This window comes from Neolamprologus multifasciatus, chromosome 6, assembly GCF_963576455.1.
Source record: "Neolamprologus multifasciatus chromosome 6, fNeoMul1.2, whole genome shotgun sequence".
NCBI lineage: Eukaryota > Metazoa > Chordata > Actinopteri > Cichliformes > Cichlidae > Neolamprologus > Neolamprologus multifasciatus.
Genome location: NC_140444.1, coordinates 37,000,889 through 37,019,836, shown reverse-complemented (window position 1 = coordinate 37,019,836; position 18,948 = coordinate 37,000,889). Strand labels below are relative to the sequence as shown.

Sequence of the window (18,948 nt, the reverse complement as noted above, 5' to 3'; positions counted from 1 at the left end):
CAAAATATGTGGTTAACATGAGTTTGTGCCAGAAGTTTAATCATTGTCTAAACACTGTTACTTCCTGTTCATTTAATCAGAGATCCAGGTTTTGTTTGATGAATTCAGTTAATTTTTTTGTTGTATTTCCTGTCCTGGTCTCAGGTCTGTGGTGGAGACAAACCATACATTTCCCCAGCAGAGTTAGAGCGCCGTCATGTGGAGCTACGGCAGGCTTCCGTGCGGTGCTTCCGCTCTGTCAAGAAGATGGGCGGAGAAGATTTCTGCCGGCGCTACCAGGAGAAGCTGGAGGCAGAACTTGATGAGGCCTATGTCAACTTCAGCAAGCAGAATGATGGAAAGAACATCTTCTACGCTGCACGGACGCCCGCCACACTCTTTGCTGTCATGTTTGTCATGTACATAGTGTCAGTTGTCACCGGCTTTGTGGGCATTAGCTCTGTGGCCACGCTGTGCAACCTGGTGATGGGATTGTCTCTGACAGCACTCTGCATCTGGGCCTATGTTAAATACTCTGGAAAGTTTCGCGAAGTCGGAGGATTCATTGACCAGGTGGCTGAAATGCTCTGGGAACAGGTGAGAGGACAGTCTTTGCATTACAAGTGGTGCAAATTTCTTCTAATCTTTATGTCAGTGAATGATTGATTAACTGATTGATTGAGTATATCAGCAGTGTTGGGCAAGTTACTTTGAAAAAGTAATTAATTATAGTTACTAGTTAGTTCTTCAAAAAAGTAACTGAGTTAGTAACTGAGTTACAAGATTCTAAAAGTAATTAATTACTTGAACAGTAACTATTGCGTTACTTTAAAAAAATGTTTAACCCTCTGGGGTCCAGGGTATAATTGGCCATTTTTAACTACTTTTGATTTCACCTCCACATTTCACCTTTAAAAACTACTTTGCCTTGTTTGGTATCATTCTTTTCAGCACAACCTCACTGGTCTGAATTTACAGCTATGTTTTCATTTTGACATACTGTATTAACACAGTTGATCTAAAAATCAGACAAAAAACATAAAATCCGAGTAGAAAAAGTTATTTTTACTGTAACAACCACAAACATGTTTATTCAATCATATTTCATAACTTTAAATGCAAATATAAATGGTCAATTTTAAAATCCTATGCACAAGTTTTGCAAACAACAAAGTTATTTGTGTCCATTTACCTTTTACCCTTTTTTTTAAATAACCATTTCAAACTATTTACATAACAATCAGCTGTTCTGCATTCAGTAAGATGCCACACAGATTATTTGTGCCACTCCAAAAAAATAATTTCTGTCCACTATAAGGAGAACATCACAGCCTGATACCTGCAGGTCTGACAGCAGCAAGTGTATCACTCCTCCTGTTTTCTACCTGGAGACAGCAGTCGCCTCATTGTTCTGACACACAACACAAAACTATCCACAACATTACACACTAACTACACAAGACAACACATTAACTACACACTCCAAACACGCTAAACGTCACAAATCTCTCACATCTCAAAACTCGCTCTCTCTCTTTTTCTGCTGTCAGCCGTCATGTCATGTTGCCATATCATTTTTGATTGGTCGTCATGGTGCATTTTTCCACCAACACAAACAGGCTGTTTCTTGTTTTTTGTTTTTTTTAAATTTTTTGGTCATAAGCAGAGAGTGCTCACTGCGCTGTCCTTAGACAGTATATATTGTTTATCATGACTCTGGTTTTACGTGGCCTATCAGCACAATTAAAAACTGGTGTATATCACCTTGTTGCTTTGTCATCTTGAAGTGGTCGTGTGATTTGCTTACCACGACTACTTTATTCTTCCTCAGTCAAACAGCAGCACTCATGCGATTGTTTTGCCCCCTTAGCTCCAGGTGTTGTGCCAAAAAGTCATCGTCTGCCAGAAAGTGATTGCCGCCTGCGAGAGCACGCGCAGCTGCTTGAAGCTGTAGCGCCCAGATTACTTACAGCTACTTTCGTACAACTGATATAAGATGCAGTAAGCTGAAGACAGCTTCAACCGTCTGTTTGTTGAAAAATAGTAACGCAACCGCACCGTATTTTCTTCTTAGTAACAGTAATGGCGTTATGGCGGAATTATTAGTTAGATAACTTGTTACTAAAAAAAGTAACGCCCTTAGTAACACCCTTAGTAAACGCCGTTACTTGTAACCCCGTTATTCCCATCACTGTATATCAGTATTTTTATGTAGGTTCTCGTTTAGGTCATGGTATATCAGTGTTTTCTCCCCACCTTTTATGCTTCACTCAAAAGTTTTCAAAAGTGAAAGGTGATTGCCATCATCAACTGTCTAAATTTTATTATTTAAAATTCAAGTACCTCTATTTGTCAGGAGTTTAACCTCCTAAGACCCGAACTCTTTCATGGCATGCATTTTTTATTTTTCTTTGCTATTTGGGTTGATTGGGACCTGGTGAATGTAAAAACAAAGAATTACCAGACTAATTTTTTTTTTTTTACCTAATTTTTGTTTCTAAGAAAAATGAGATCTACACATGACGATATTCGTTTTGAATTTTGATAGAACAATGGCAGTATACTGTCCTCGTAAGTGGATATCAGGCCCTTGTAGAGAAAAATTAAGTATTTTGGTCTAGACATCCCAAAATGTGATGTCCACATATGTGGACACCAGGTCCTTGGAGGTTAATTTACTGAATATTTTATTTTTCAATAGTTAAGCATAGAACACAAGAACAGTACACAATAAGGTGCAAGGTATACGTAGAACTTCAATGAAGGTTCTGACAGCATTGACTCCCAGACGAGGTATATTTTGTGCATGTACGTGTGCTGTTAAATAAGTGACTGTTTCTGTAAGGCTTTAAAGGACCTTGAAGAAAAAATGTATGCAAAACTGAGGTTTTTCTTTGTTTTTTCTATGTTTCCTGCTGCAGAAAAGATGTTCTGAGGATGTAGATTTATTTATAGTTATTTAATTATTAACTTTAATTATTAATATTAATAATAGTTCAGTAGCAGCCCCAATAAAGAATAAAATTAATTCTTCTGTAGCTTTGCTGTAGATTTGTCGCAGTCAAAAACAAATGGCTGTGAATAGGAGCAGCAACAGTTTGCTTTTTTTAAACAAGTTGAAGCATTAGTCGCAAGTGTGACTGACACTGGTACATGGTAAACTGGTACATTTACATCGTAAATGGACTGGTTCATATATGGTGCTTTTCTACTGTTCCTAAGCACTCAAAGCATTTTATACAACTTGCCTCATTCACTCATTCGCGGCTATTTATACAAGCACTTTTTTCTATGCATTTTCCAAGTAAGTGCTTTCTGTCAAAGAAACATTGACATGGTGCTCCAACCCACCTTCCCCAAATAGCTTCACTGCCATAGTTCTGACATTTTTGGTTTTTCTGTTCTTGCTTTTTTGATTAATCTTTCATATTTGTCCCTTAATGCTTCCAGAGGACTCCACGAAAGGTGAGCCCTTGCTTCACGTATATCTTTTCTTTTTTTAATAGTTGCAGGAGTAGGGAGATATGTTAGATTTTATTTATTTATTTTTAATCACAATCAAAACCACTAAGACTTATCAATGAACTTTTTATTTAGATAATTATTAGAATTTCAGGAGCTTGGCCACATCTCATACACTCCCCTTCCTGTTCTCTGTCTATAATTGACCCCCTGCACTACGAATTGGTTGTGTTCTCATTTTTGTCAAAACACCCATTGACACCTATTGTGTGTTTTCAATGTGAAGGAGGTAGGGAGGCATAACATTTAGGACATAACAGTTTACTAGCATTGAGCATCAATTAAAATGTTAACAATTAGATTAAACAACTAGTAAGTCTGGTACTGACCAGTGACAATAATAACTAATGTCTTGATGCATGCTCAATCATCCAGAAAAGGAAATCTCTAAAGACAACATTTGTATGATCACCAAAATTAGCACCAGTGACAAACAATGGGCTGTAAGGACCAGTTTTATTGATCGTTAATATGCAAATTGTCATAACTATTGATCAATAACCATTGATCAATGGCCATCAGCACCATGGCAAAGATGGTGATCTTTCTCCACCGTACAATTCTGTGATTGCAGCCATTCCTTAACTCTCTGTAAATTGTACTCATGGCCAAATAAACAGAATCAACTTCTTGGAATCAACGTCTAGTGAATAATAGTTGTTTAGTCTTGTCCATCATTCCTCGAACCTGTCTATTACCATCATTTCATGTCCTGCTGAAAAACAGTTGCAGTTCTATCTTTAGCTGCTCCTCCATTACCATTTTACTGCACGGCTGCCAACAGAATGCTGGGTTGTTCTGTAGTCCTGCTTCATAAAATGCAGGTATCTAAAACTCTTAGTATGACTGCAGGCTAACAGATATCTGCTGAGGGAGTTCACATCTGCACTACCACGGGACTGATGTATGTGTCTTGGAGAAAATCCTCACAGTTACACCTTCAGCACAGGTGAACACCTTCAGTCGGCTTCAACACACTGCATCAGGAAATAGTTCTCCAAAAGTGGAGCGTGCTCTGAGAGACTGTTTTAATCCACTGACTGGGATATGCTGCTGGATCCACATGATGAGGACAGTGAAGGGATTGCAGGCTGTCTGTGTGGACGCGGTCTCACCTGTCAAGACAGAACGCTGTTATCCTAACAACACCTCCTGAATCACACAGGACGTCAAGGCTATCCTCAACGGGAAGAAGGTGGCCTACAGAACAAAGGATAGGACACAAGACGAGGGGTGGTACAATAGAGGAGACATTGGAGGAGCCAAGTAACTCTTGGTAACCTTCTTCAGTCGGTATGACCAACAACCAACTGTCCCACCTCACTACAGTGCCCTCCCCCACCTCCTTTCTCCACATGACATTGCTGCACACTCCACACCCTGCTCATCGCAGTCTCTCTCCCTCACTGGCACCCTCACCTGACACAGAGGACATACCTCTCCTCCTCCCCTCCCCACAGTCCTCTCCCTGCATAACTGCAGACCAGGTGAGGAGAGAACTGGCTTTGACCGAGGAAGGGAGCACTGCTGTGTCCATGGCTGCTGCACAGTCAGGATACTTTTCCTGGACTTCTCTAGTGCTTTCAATATCATCCAGCCAATTATGTTCCAGGAAAACCTTGAACGGATTGAAGTGGACCCCTGCTTGGTGACCTGGATAAGCAGCTACCTCACTGAGACACCACAGTATGTCAAGCTGAAGGACTGAGCAGCACTGGTGCACCGTAGGGCACAGTGCTGGCCCCTCTTCCCTTCACCCTATACACTTCAGACTTAACAACTCAGAGATGTGTCATGTTCAAAAATGTGACGATGATACAGCTATCATGGGGTGTATTAGAAGAAGATGAGTACAGAGAAGATGAGTAAAGGAATCTGGTGAGAGATTTTGTTGTCTGGTGTCAGAGGAACCACCTACAGCTCAACACCTCAAAGACCAAGGACCTTGTTGTAGTCTGGGAAGTCTAAACCGTGTCATTGACTGGTTCTGATAGAGGGAAATTAGGTTCAGGTCATAGGAAACTACAAGTACCTTGTGGTGTGGGTAGACAACAAACTGGACTGGTCTTGCAACACAAATCTGCACCTGTACAAGCGGGTCAGAGCAGACTGTATTTTCTGAGAAGGCTGCACTCCTTAAACATCTGCAGGAAACTCCTGTGGATGTTCTACCAGTTAGTGGTTGCCAGCTTGATCTTTTACGTGGTGGCGTGCTGGAGGGGTGGTACACCCAAAAAGGATTCCTCCAGGCTGGCGAAGGTAGGCTGGCTCTGTGGTTGGCATGAAGCTAGACTGACTTTCTGGTAACAGTGGCAGAGAAAAGTACTCTGGAAATTTCCTCTGCAAACTGTCATCAAACCACAGAGAAACCGGATCAGCGACGGGCTGCTCCTCCCCAGCAGCAGAACCAGAAGGGCTAAAAATTCTTTGTTCCCTGAGCCATCAAACTGTACAATTCAGGGAGAGGGGGAGGAGTAGCAGGAGGAGGGAAGGGCACGGGACGATGTTGATCCAGTGAAATAAACTAAACTTATTACCTCCAATGCCAGAAATCCCAGCATGCTTCACTAGAGCTCAGTGTTCCAGTTCTCTCATCATCTGGAATTTCTTCTGATCTCCTCTCCTGACATTCCGTGGCATTTATGCTAGTATATCCGTCACGCTGACCACCAATTATATATTTGCAACAGTCTTTAACCTTTGTAACGTACAGTCATCACTTCTTGGTGATGCCTTCCTTGGGGATTTGCCCAAAACTCGAGCCATAATATGCATCATATAATTCCTTTTTTAATAATGTATAAAAATCCTTGTAGATAGATGCTGACTATAGCTCCATTTGGTGGCACACCTGTCAAACTACTACACACCCAACATAAAGCTTTACCTATATTACTCCAAGATAACTTGGAAAACAGCTGTTATGGAGCAAGAGGCTAACACCATTCTTTGTACCAGGCTCTAAAAATGCTCTTTAATGCTGTGCAGCATTTTAACAGTCCATAACACTTTTAAAATATTCACCTTTAGACCCAGCCTCAAGGGATCCTGCTATATTGAGACAGCAGCTACCTCCTCTCCAAACAAGTCCAGTTAGCCAAATAAAATTTAACGAAAGTAAACGGTTTTGATTGTGTATACAGTACAGGAGTACTAATTAGTAGCTTTGATTTCATTACGTTATGTGTTGAGTGAAACTGAAATGGGCTTATTCATCAAATACTGATTTTTGAGGGGTGGGGGTTCAAAAGAAGAAAAAAATCACCCCATAGAAACTATATAACAGTATAAAGCAGCTATTGTGGCATGCCAGGTTGCCTAGCAACATAAATATTTGCACACATTTTGACATCAAGGCTGCTGTAAAATGAGCCAGAGCTGGCTGTATGTGATTGATATATATTAAACTGTAATGGGATAAAAGATGAATAATTACTGCAGCGTTGAGGATGGGATTTTGAGCTGGAGCAGAGTTGGTCAAAGTGGAGATTGTGTTACCGATGGAGAACTTCAAGTCTGATGTGACATCTTTCTTCTCCTTTTCCTCCAGATCTTCTCCAAAGTCTTTGAGGTGGCCCGAAGTCGAGTCCTGTTTGGAAGCTTTATCCCAACACCACGGCCCCGGCTCACCTCCAACAACAACATCAAGAAGAAAAATTAGCAGCACACCATGTTTTCCCTGTCATGTTGGCTTTTTTTTCCCTCTTCCCTCTTCCCTTTTCCTGTCACATCCACCTTCTGCTCTGTTTTAAAATGATTTGAAATGTATAAATAGGTTGGTTTTTTTGGATATAGATGATGGTTCCTCGCCATGCTGGCTGTGGGTTTAAGGGCACGCTGTAGTTCTGAACAAAGTGGTATGATGTATTTTATTCTCAATGAGGGTTATGATTCTTAGTGTGGGTGGCCATTCTTACACCATTATACCAGGTGTGGTTACCTGTCAAATAATGACTGCACATTATTAATCCCCGTTTATCTGAATGTACGTATGAAGAGCATGTCACCAGACCCTCCTCACTTCTCTCTTTGCGGTACTTCCTCTTGTCTTCATCAGGTTTCTGTGTCGCTGGGCGGCAATACAAATAGTTGTCACAACCAAAGTTTACAGCGTTACTCGTAGAAACTCTCTTAGTGTTTCTTGTGACTCTGCTGAACATATATCAGCCATAAAAACTTTAAATCCACATCATGTAGGGTGTATACAATAAAATAACCCTGTGACATGAACAAACATGATTTCAGGTCAGGGCTCCAACCAGTTCTCTTCATTATTAAGTGATTTTTAAAGTCTTACTTCAGTTGAACCTTTTCTGAAAAAGATGGAAATGACAGTTATGCAGCAATTTGTTTGTTTGTTTTTTTTTGTTATTTTCTGAGGTTAAAAAATGATTTTAATTTCATTATCAAGCTAGTTCAGATAGTAATCTATAGTTACCTTAATTAGTTTGTCTGGATCTGGGAAAGAGCTGAAAGTAAAGGAAGCAAAGTTTAGATAAAACCAGCTCAGCACTTAAGTATTCACCTTAGTAGAATGTTCTGCAGATCTATTGTACCGATTGACAAAAGACACTGTCTGTCAGTTCTTTTGTTCGTTTTGTTTTTTTACTGTTTTAAGTGGATCATGACTTGACGTGTTTACCTCCAGATACTCTTTATTTTTAATACTCGGCTTTGTCAGAGTCATGCTTGCTTTCCAACAGCAAGATATGAGGTATCAGACTCATGTATGTTTGCAGTGCAGACTAGCATCGAGCGACCAAAATATTTGTTCAACAGATCTGAGACATTTCCAGCTCTCTACTTGACCTACCAAGAAAGATGTCTTACTAAATGTTCAGCTATTAAGTTTATGTTTGGATCTCCAGCTTCTATACATTTTCTGCTAGTTGGTCCTCTTAACCTGACTGCCAGTATTTGAGTAAAACTTTCATTTTTATTCTCCAGTGTAGCTCAGGTTAGCAATGTAGAGTATTTTTATTATTTAGTTTTGGGGGGTTTATTACTAAACTTAAGCTCTCTTCCCTTCATCATTCCTCGTTGTCCTCTTTATCTTGGCAGATCTGATGGACTGAGTCAGCTCCTCTTGTTTCTAAACCACCCCACATAGTAAAACACCAAAAAATTGAATTGTTTGCCATTCGATCTGTTGCATCGCATATATGTAACACAACACTTTGTGGGTCCAGATTGGTGGGTCCAGTGTTTCTATTTTCAAAGCCAAAATCTGTAAATTGAATGGCAGGTTCATTCCAAGTGTTGGCATTGATCTCAGGGTCAGAGGTCATAAAACTTTGCTTTACTGATCAATTTTCTTTTGTAACCATTCCATCCACAACGTCACCACTGTGTGCTCTTTGTTTTTTTACAGTGTACTTCTTTTTACTCCCACACACACACAGGCTATGTGTATGAAATATAAACCTTTATAAACATAAATTTTCTAGACTTTTTTAGCTGGCAGAACGTTTGGGTGGTAAACCTCATTTCAAATCACTAGATGTAAAGGAATGCTATTTGTATGTATGTATATATATATATATATATGTATGTATATATATGTGTGTGTATATATATATATGTATATATATATATATGTATATGTGTATATGTATATATATATATGTGTGTGTGTGTGTGTGTAAATTTATCTTACATGAGCACTGCAATTTCACCACTTGCTGGCAAAGAATGTTTATAATCTGTTGTTTTTCCCCGTTATGTTGTATTTAAAGTTATTTAAGTTAACTTATTTTTCAATACACTATTAAATCAGACTTCTTCAACACACATACTGGTGGTGTTCTGTCTTTACATTTTTTTTCCTTTAATGAAGAGGTAACACTGACAATACTAATGGTATTCTAGGTTGGCACAACCAATGCCAACATGGAAAAGCTGGACTGATATCTGAACGCTGTTGTAACTCAAACTAAATGCACAATAAAATACCATTTTCATCAAATTACCTAAACCATAGACTACTTTTGTCTAAAGTAGAGAAGAAAATATAAAAACCATAGAGTACTTCCATGTCCAGATTCTGCATTATTTGTAACATAATCACTTAACATAAAATATTTGTTAGATGATAAAACATCTGCTGTTGTTTATTAGCTTAATGTCCATGCTGACTTTAGCAACCAGAAGATTATATGTATGTCTCTATACTTACATTTTGTTTTATGAAGGAAATTTCATTTGAGTTTAAGAGAAGGTGAATTGTTTTTTCAGTATTAACATTACAAAGTCATATGTTTAGCAAATGTCTCAGACATTTCCCCTTGTGTAAATTTTACACAGATTTTTTTTTTGCACATACATACAGACGCACACCCACGACTGCTCAAAAGTTTGGGATGTACTGGAAATTTCTTTAGTTTATGTATTAATCACATCATTTTAGTAATAGTAGTAACACTTTCTGTACTCAGTATAGAAAGCTCACTCTTGACATCAGTTGTATGCCTGTGGAATGTGATCACAAGTGGGGCCCAAGTTTTATTGCACCTTCACAAGCAGACTCATTTTCCTCTTGAGGGCTCTGGACATCCTGTTGCAGAGGAGATGACGGTTGGTCGGAACTGTTCCTAGACTGAAGAGATAAGGATCTGCTAATAATTGATCTGCTGTGCAATGTTCTTTGTTTGGGAGGTATAAAAGGGTTCAGGGTGATGTCTTTCCCTCAGAAAAATGGGTCACTCCTAACCCCTGCAGTTTTTTTCTTTTCTTTTTTAATATCGTGGCTCAAGAGTTGGCAGTTCGTCTTGTAATCGGAAGGTTGCCGGTTCAAGCCCCGGCTCCGACAGTCTCGGTCGTTGTGTCCTTGGGCAAGACACTTCACCTGTTGCCTACTGGTGGTGATCAGAGGGCCCGGTGGCGCCAGTGTCCAGCAGCCTCGCCTCTGTCAGTGCGCCCCAGGGTAGCTGTGGCTACAATGTAGCTGCCATCACCAGTGTGTGAATGGGTGGATGACTGAATGTAGTGTAAAGCGCTTCGGGGTCCTTAGGGACTAAGTAAAGTGCTATACAAATACAGGCCATTTACCTCACTTCAAAAGGCACGCTCGCCTGTTGGTTGCATTTTCATTCAAGATTTTCCATAACAATTTGGCGTTGTCCAGCAGGATTCCTCGGGTGAGTTTCACTGAATCATGGGGAAGCAGTGACTGGCCATCCTGAGGTAAAATTAGTTCACTCCCACCGTTCTTTTGTTTTCAAAAAAGAGGGGAACCGCAAGATGTACTTCAGCGACTCTCACATGCAGGAATTCTGACGAATCAAGAGGGGAACCGCAAAGAATCTGCAACGGTGAGTGGGTTTTGATTTGGGGAGGGTTTTCAACCAGACCAACGGGAAGAGCCTCGGCTCCTTATTATTGCAACAAGTGGTTGCAGGGTCCTAGAAACTCAATGAGTTTGAGTATTCTAGTGTGAGAAATTGCGCTCTGTTGCGGTAGTAAGTGCAGGATCTTAGGAACTCAACGAGTTGGGCGTTCTAGTTTTTTTAGCACTTTTGCACCAGTGACAAAAGGCAGAAAGGCTGAGCGGAGGACGCTCTGTTACATTATGGGAAAGGGGCCCAGTAAAATGGCCAGTGGGGCTGTGGGAGGCATTCCTCTAGGTGGTCTGGGTGAAAACTCCATTTTTGATTCCATGGTAAAAAAGTTTGGACTTGATAGTATCAGATATGTTGAGAAATGGCAAAAAAAAAAAGAATGGTTTTGCTGAAAAAGGTTTGCTTAGTGTGAACCAGTTGAGAGAGGTGGAAGAGCAACTGGGGGGAGAAGAACAACAAATGTTAAAAAAGAAAAACGTTAAATCGACTGATGTGCGTAGGATCAATGATTTCAATTCAATTCAATTTTATTTATATAGCGCCAAATCACAACAACAGTCGCCTCAAGGCACTTTATATTGCACAGTAGACCCTACAATAATACATACAGTGAAAAACCCAACAATCATATGACCCCCTATGAGCAAGCACTTTGGCGACAGTGGGAAGGAAAAACTCCCTTTTAACAAGAAGAAACCTCCGGCAGAACCAGGCTCAGGGAGGGGCGGGGCCATCTGCTGCGACCGGTTGGGGTGAGAGAAGGAAGACAGGATAAAGACATGCTGTGGAAGAGAGACAGAGGTTAATAACAGATATGATTCAATGCAGAGAGGTCTGTTAATACATAGTGAGTGAGAAAGGTGACTGGAAAGGAAAAACTCAATGCATCATGGGAATCCCCCGGCAGCCTACATCTATTGCAGCATAACTAAGGGAGGATTCAGGGTCACCTGGTCCAGCCCTAACTATATGCTTTAGCAAAAAGGAAAGTTTGAAGCCAAATCTTAAAAGTACAGATAGTGTCTGTCTCCCGAATCCAAACTGGAAGCTGGTTCCACAGAAGAGGGGCCTGAAAACTGAAGGCTCTCCCTCCCATTCTACTTTTAAATACTCTAGGAAGAACAAGTAGGCCTGCAGAGCGAGAGCGAAGTGCTCTAATAGGGTGATATGGTACTACAAGGTCATTAAGATAAGATGGGGCCTGATTATTAGGTCTTAAATAAGGTATTAGGTCTTAAATAATCAGGCCCCATCTTATCTTAATGACCTTGTAGTACCATATCACCCTATTAGAGCACTTCGCTCTCGCTCTGCAGGCCTACTTGTTGTTCCTAGAGTATTTAAAAGTAGAATGGGAGGGAGAGCCTTCAGTTTTCAGGCCCCTCTTCTGTGGAACCAGCTTCCAGTTTGGATTCGGGAGACAGACACTATCTCTACTTTTAAGATTTGGCTTCAAACTTTCCTTTTTGCTAAAGCATATAGTTAGGGCTGGACTAGGTGACCCTGAATCCTCCCTTAGTTATGCTGCAATAGACGTAGGCTGCCGGGGGATTCCCATGATGCATTGAGTTTTTCCTTTCCAGTCACCTTTCTCACTCACTATGTATTAACAGACCTCTCTGTATTGAATCGTATCTGTTATTAATCTCTGTCTCTCTTCCACAGCATGTCTTTATCCTGTCTTCCTTCTCTCACCCCAACCGGTCGCAGCAGATGGCCCCGCCCCTCCCTGAGCCTGGTTCTGCCGGAGGTTTCTTCCTGTTAAAAGGGAGTTTTTCCTTCCCACTGTCGCCAAAGTGCTTGCTCATAGGGGGTCATATGATTGTTGGGCTTTTCTCTGTATCTATGAAGCGCCTTGAGGCGACATTTGTTGTGATTTGGCGCTATATAAATAAAATTTAAATTGAATTGAATTATTTAAGACCTTGTATGTGAGGAGCAGGATTTTGAATTCTGGATTTAACAGGAAGCCAATGAAGGGAAGCCAAAACAGGAGAAATCTGCTCTCTCTTTCTAGTCCCTGTCAGTACTCTTGCTGCAGCATTTTGGATTAACTGAAGGCTTTTCAAGGAGTTTTTTGGACATCCTGATAATAATGAATTGCAGTAGTCCAGCCTGGAAGTAATAAATGCATGAACTAGTTTTTCAGCGTCACTCTGAGACAGGATATTTCTAATTTTAGAGATGTTGCGCAAATGGAAGAAAGCAGTCTTACATATTTGTTTAATATGTGCGTTGAAGGACATATCCTGGTCAAAAATGACTCCAAGGTTCCTCACAGTGTTACTGGAGGCCAAGGTAATGCCATCCAGAGTAAGAGTCTAGTTAGACACCATATTTCTAAGATTTTCAGGGCCAAATACAATAACCTCAGTTTTATCTGAATTAAGAAGCAGAAAGTTAGCGGCCATCCAGGTCTTTATGTCTTTAAGACATTCCTGCACTTTAACTGATTGGTGAATGATGAAAAGAAGTGACTTAAAATGTGGGTAGAGGAAGCAGGGAGATGGGAGCAAAAGGCAGCTCTTAAGGAGATGCCAAAATCAGATAAAAAAGAAGCTGAGGGAGAAGCAGTTGCTGCTAAACCCACAGCTCCACCACCATATGTTACGACGGTTCACTGCCCTCTCCTTATGCTATTTTGCAGGCTGCCCTACAGGCATTGAAGCCTGACCCCGACTTGGACTCTTGTCCTCCCGGACCGCAACAGCCACAGCAGGACTACCAGCTCCACGACCCAGCGCAACCTCCCCACCATCAAGCCCGATTGCAGTCGTCCAGCGCTGTAAGATCACCGCCTCCACCAAGACTCCCACCCCCACTATTGCCTGTGTCTTCATTTTGGCCTCAAGGAAAAGGGAGTCGCCAATCGTGGCGAAAGATTTTGGGGTCCAAACAAGCGGGCCTGGAATACGGGACGGTCGAACTCACCCAGCCTGGGTATTCGATCCTAAAACTTATCTCAGAGGAAGAGCAAGGGGCTCCCGACACTGGTGAAGACATGCGCACAGAGGAGGACAATGATGAGAGTGATCAATGGACCAGGGTGGAGGAGAAAGTTGAAACCCCCAGAGGTGTAAGATACTTTCTGAGAACCAGGAAGAAGAAAGAGCAAACCACCCCACAAATGCCAATGGTCGAAGTGTTGGGACCAGCTGGGCCCATCTTGGTACACAGACCATGGACCGCTTCGGATGTGAAAGAGGGCACCTCTCTCCTGCCAGACCCGTTTGTTTCTGGTGCAACGTTTCGAGAGCAGTTGCTCATTTTCTGCCAGGAGTACAGACCTACGGGCGCGGAGTTTCGCAGGCAGTTGCGGTAAAGATGAAGCCCGTGGACCTCCAGAAAGTTTAAAAAAAGTCTGCCATCACCTGATCTTCGTATTACACACCTGGTGTGGACAAATGATGCAAACTGGGACTATCGGGAGGCTATAGTTAATTTGAATGCGGCTTTGCGGCAAGCTTTTCCTGACAAAGTGGACATGATGAGCAGGTAAAACAACGCGATTGCGCTTTCTGAAGAGCAATAGAAAGTGTTTGTTATGGATGCATCCGCCCCACACATTTCCCTGGCGAAATCTCATGATTGCCAGTGGGAAGATGTGGGATTGTTTGTGCACCGGTGCCACAGAGGACCCCACAGTGCTATATTCTCCAAAGTTGGAGGCTTACACGAAAACTATGCTATGCACAGTCCACTGTGTCCGCTCAGTTGAGCTGATAGACACAAGTGTTTCACAGTGTGTTTTTTCAAGCAGCATCTTCTGCAGACCTCACACCTCCACTGCTCACAGAGGTGCCTGATGGCCTGTGGCCTCATCTAAATATGATGTAGGATTGATTAAAGACTGTGAGCCTGTGGTAATAACTCCAAGGTCCTCTTTTCAGCCGTGTCAAAAACAATACACTCTGAAACAGGAAGCTGTGGTGAGGATCACTCCTGTTTTTGAAGCTTTGTTAAAAGCAGGAGTGATTGTTCCGTACCCCACTTCTCCAGTTCGCACTCCACTCTTCCCTGTGAAAAAAAATTAGGGGGCTGAATGAACCTGTTGAGTGGCATTTTGTGCAAGATTTACAGACTGTAAATAAAGCTGTGGTCCCCAGAGCCCCTGTAGTTCCAAATCCTCATACCATTCTGTTTCAGATCCCTTCAGACACTATGTGTTTTACTGTTGTTGATTTGTCTAATGCATTCTTTTCTGTTCCAGTTCATCCAGATAGTCAATTCTGGTTTGCTTTCGAGTTCGGGGGAAAGCCATACACCTTCACCCGTCTGTGTCAAGGTTATTGTGAGTCCCCTACAATTTATAATGCAGCGCTTAGGGATTCTTTGTCAGATTTGGTTCTTTCCCAGGGCACGGTGTTGTTGCAGTACGTGGATGATTTGCTGTCGTGTGCACCCACACAAGAGCAGTGCAGAACAGATTCTCAAAGGGTCACAAAGGCAGCAAATCTAAGCTACAGCTCTGCAGGGAGCAGGTCACATTTTTAGGACATGTGATTTCTCACAACTCACGCCAGATCTCTTCCAAAAGGTTGGAGGCGGTCACAAACATTCCGAAGCCTCGTACCAAAAAACAGATGATGTCGTTCCTGGGAACCACATCATACTGTCGAAATTTCATTCCACAGTATTCTTCTGTGGAAGCTCCGCTGGCTGCTATTTCATCTTGTTCTCTCTATAAACTCCACAAGATGCTCGGTTGAACTTTCCCTCCTCCGAGGTAAACTTTTATTAAACTCTTAATAAACAGTCATGAGTCTCTACTTCTCAGCTTCTGGTGTTACACTCTCAAGACTCCGGGCGGAACACACGGGTAAATGCAATTCCCATTGCTACATCCCTTTTCTTTTACAAAGACAATGAACTATTCATAAGTTGAGAACTCAGTTTGCAACTGGAACAAAACTTAGACATGACATTTCTTTGTTGGACACCATTTTCTTCAAAAATAAAAAAATTCTTTCTTCCACTTACTTTTTTAGCTTTCTTTCTATTTTCCTTTAGTATTACTTTTATTCATTTTTTCCGTTTTGTTTCTCTTTTCCTTATTTTTTTCTTTTCTTTTTTCTTCCAAACAAGTAAACAGATCACAAAGCCATAACTCAAAATATTATCACATATGTTTTGGTCTGTTCTCTAACCAGTAAACAAATCACAACATATAACTCACAGATTACCCCTTAATTGCATACATAGTCTTTCAGATATCCAGGTTGTTGTACTACCCGTCCTGACCTGGTAGGGCTGTTTTGTCTGTTCTCTTTGCTCTGTGTCGGCACAGTAATGTTCTCTCCCTCAGGCTGGAGATGTGCTGACATGTCTTTTTTGACCTCCACAGCTCGCCTCAGATGGCGACGATTCCTTCTGAGGACTCTGCCTTTGTCCAACTCCACATCATAGGATCTGTTTCCCAGAGTGTTACACACTCTAGCCTTGGACCATAAGTTGCGTGGTTCAAAAGGTTGGACTCGCACCAACTCCCCTGGGTTTAATGTTTCCATGTCCTTCGCCGTCCTGTTGTAGTACTTTGTTTGTCTCTCTCTGTTTTTCATCAATGCTAACTTGTTGTCAGTCACTTTGTGTTGCAACAATCTGTCTCCTATTGGGAGGAGTGTCCTCGTCCTCCTGCTTAACAGTCTCTGTGCAGGGCTGGTAGTCAAACCTTGTGTTGGGGTGTTTCTGTGGTCCATTAAGGCCAAATATGGATCCTGTCCAGCCAATTTCGCCTTTTTCATGAGTCGTTTGGCAGTTTTAACAGCAGACTCAGCTTTGCCGTTGCTCTGCGGATAGCCAGGTGATAAGGTGTGGTGTCAAAATTCCCATTTCCGGCTGAAGTTGGCAAACTCTGTCGAGCTGTACTGGGGCCCGTTGTCAGAAAAAACAATATTTGGGATTCCCTGACGTGCGAAATGAGCCTTTAGTTTCCTAATCATAGTATTTGACTTGGTATCAGGTAGATAATCTATCTCCCAAAAGTTGGAGTAATAATCAACGGTTATTAGGTAGTCCCTACCCTCAAAGTTGAATAAATCTGTCCTAACTTTGGTCCATGGTCTAGTGGTCGGCTCGTGTGGTTTTAGTGTCTCTTTCTGTTGTTTTGCATCCACAGACCGACGTATGTCACATGTAGCAATGTACTTTCTGATGTGGTCGTTCGTACCATGCCAGTAGACACAGTCTCTAGCTCTCCTGAGGCACCCTGATGTGTGTTGAGTGAATTCGCTGTGTTATATCTGCCTGGAGTGCTTCTGGAATCACCACTCTCTCTCCCTGAAGACCAGTCCATCCTGTGTGCTCAGTTCATCCTGCAAAGATTGGAACTGGGTTATTTCAACAGGTACATCTTTCTTACAGGCCGGCTACCCCTTTTGTATTGTTTTTATCAGCGTTTGTAGTGTGTGGTCGGTTCTTGTCCCTGCTCGTATTCTGTCCATGCTTTCTGTTGAAACAGGTACATAGTCCACCATGTTGACACATTCTGTCTCCAACTCCGTCTGGCTTTTGATACTGTCCTGCAGGTAGGCCCTACTCAGCGTATCAGCGAGTAGCATGTCGCGGCCTGGAACATATGTTATGGTTATATCATATTTTTGCAGCCTTAATAACATCCTTTGCAGTCTCTTAGGTGCATGTAACAGTGGCTTTTTAATAATGTTCTTGAGTGGCTTGTGGTCTGATTGCACTCTCACAAGACGACCATATGTATATTGGTGGAATTTCTCCATCCCAAACACAATAGCTAAACATTCCTTTTCAATTTGTGCATAACCTCTTTCAGTGAGCGTCAGTGCACGACTTGCAAATGCCACTGGTTTTCCATGTTGAGTCAGAGCTGCTCCAGTCCTGTCTCGCTGGCATCACACTGCAGTGTCAGCTCTTCTTCAGGGCTGTAATATTTCAAAACTGGGACTTGTGTTAGTTTTTCTTTCAGTCTTTTAAATGCATCTTCCTGCACTATCTGCTTGCATTGTTGTGGTGAAGTGTGCTGCACATACAGGTAATACTGACTCTGTCTCCCAAGGCAATGCTGCTGGGGGGGCCGTCCTTTTAACATGTGTTAGCTTCATTGCCCACACCTGACCTCACTGACCTTTCTGCTGTGTCATGGCCGCCCATGCCTGCCTAAGCATTTTGTCCCTTGGTTTCTTGTGGAAATGAGGAAAATATTTTACTGCTACTCATACTTATCATTATTACCATTGCATTAATCAAATTAATCATCATTTCATTAAAACATTTATTGACGCTGTTGGCATTACATTAACCTTTTTAATACAGGTACAGCTATAACCATTTTATACACATTGCATTTTGTGCTTATTAAAGAGTTGAAGCTCAGTCAATTAATTGGATGATGTAAGCCTCGTTCGGCGCGATGTCTGGGCGATCTATTGTGTAAGTGACTTGGAGCTATAGAAGGTTAAAACTGCATACACGCCTACAAAACATATATAATACATATAATCTAGAAACAGGCTTGAGTGGAAGGCCTGGATGTATTCAGTTTCTTGTTGCATTGAGTTTGCTTAGTAACAGGTGACAGAAGATGGGCCAAAGAGGAGGACAAGTCCCTGGGGATCTTCAGGGTCTGAATTCATCGCCATATTTGGAAAAAGATGCCAGAGAGGGGAACTTCGGTGTCTGCATTTATCTCTTAAAATTGATCATTGTCTGTAAAAGATGCAAATGATGTTCTTAAGATACAAATTATGTTCTTGTACAACGCGAGAAGGGGCATTAACCAACCCTGATGTTATAAAAGCAATCTGAAGTGTATTTTTGGGCGGAGATCTACATCTGATGTTTTGCAGTGTACATCTTCCCACGCGTGTGTTCAATAAACTCATCTGTTTGATTGCATCCTTCTGGGCCTCTGGTATTTTGTTTTGGTTCTCAACATCGCAAATCGTGACAGTGGGCACAAGGGTTAGACCATGTGTCCAAAGGGGGGATGCTACAGGCAGTAACAATGCTGTGGTTCACAAAAGGCTTTTCTGCAGCAGCTGAAAAGTATTGTAAAAAGTGTCTAATTTGCGCGACCAATAATGTGTGACGTCCAGCTCGTGTAGATACTGCAGCACACCCTCCACCTGACATGCCCTTT

General features: G+C 41.8%; 1 protein-coding gene across 2 annotated transcripts in view; it reads left to right on the top strand.

Annotated features, from left to right (window-relative positions):
* Window positions 1–15,997, top strand: part of LOC146517610 (atlastin-2-like) — a 47,896-nt gene extending 31,899 nt beyond the window's left edge. Inside the window, exons 12-15 of one of the 2 annotated variants that reach the window (XM_085164021.1) lie at window positions 145–576; window positions 3,430–3,444; window positions 7,052–12,062; window positions 12,761–15,997. In XM_085164021.1, the coding sequence (XP_085020147.1) occupies window positions 145–576; window positions 3,430–3,444; window positions 7,052–7,162 (558 nt within the window). In that variant the 3' untranslated portion in view covers window positions 7,163–12,062; window positions 12,761–15,997. The remainder of the gene's footprint in view (window positions 1–144; window positions 577–3,429; window positions 3,445–7,051; window positions 12,063–12,760) is intronic. The other variant, XM_085164022.1, reaches the window with a different exon arrangement.
* The last annotated feature ends 2,951 nt before the right edge of the window (window positions 15,998–18,948 follow it).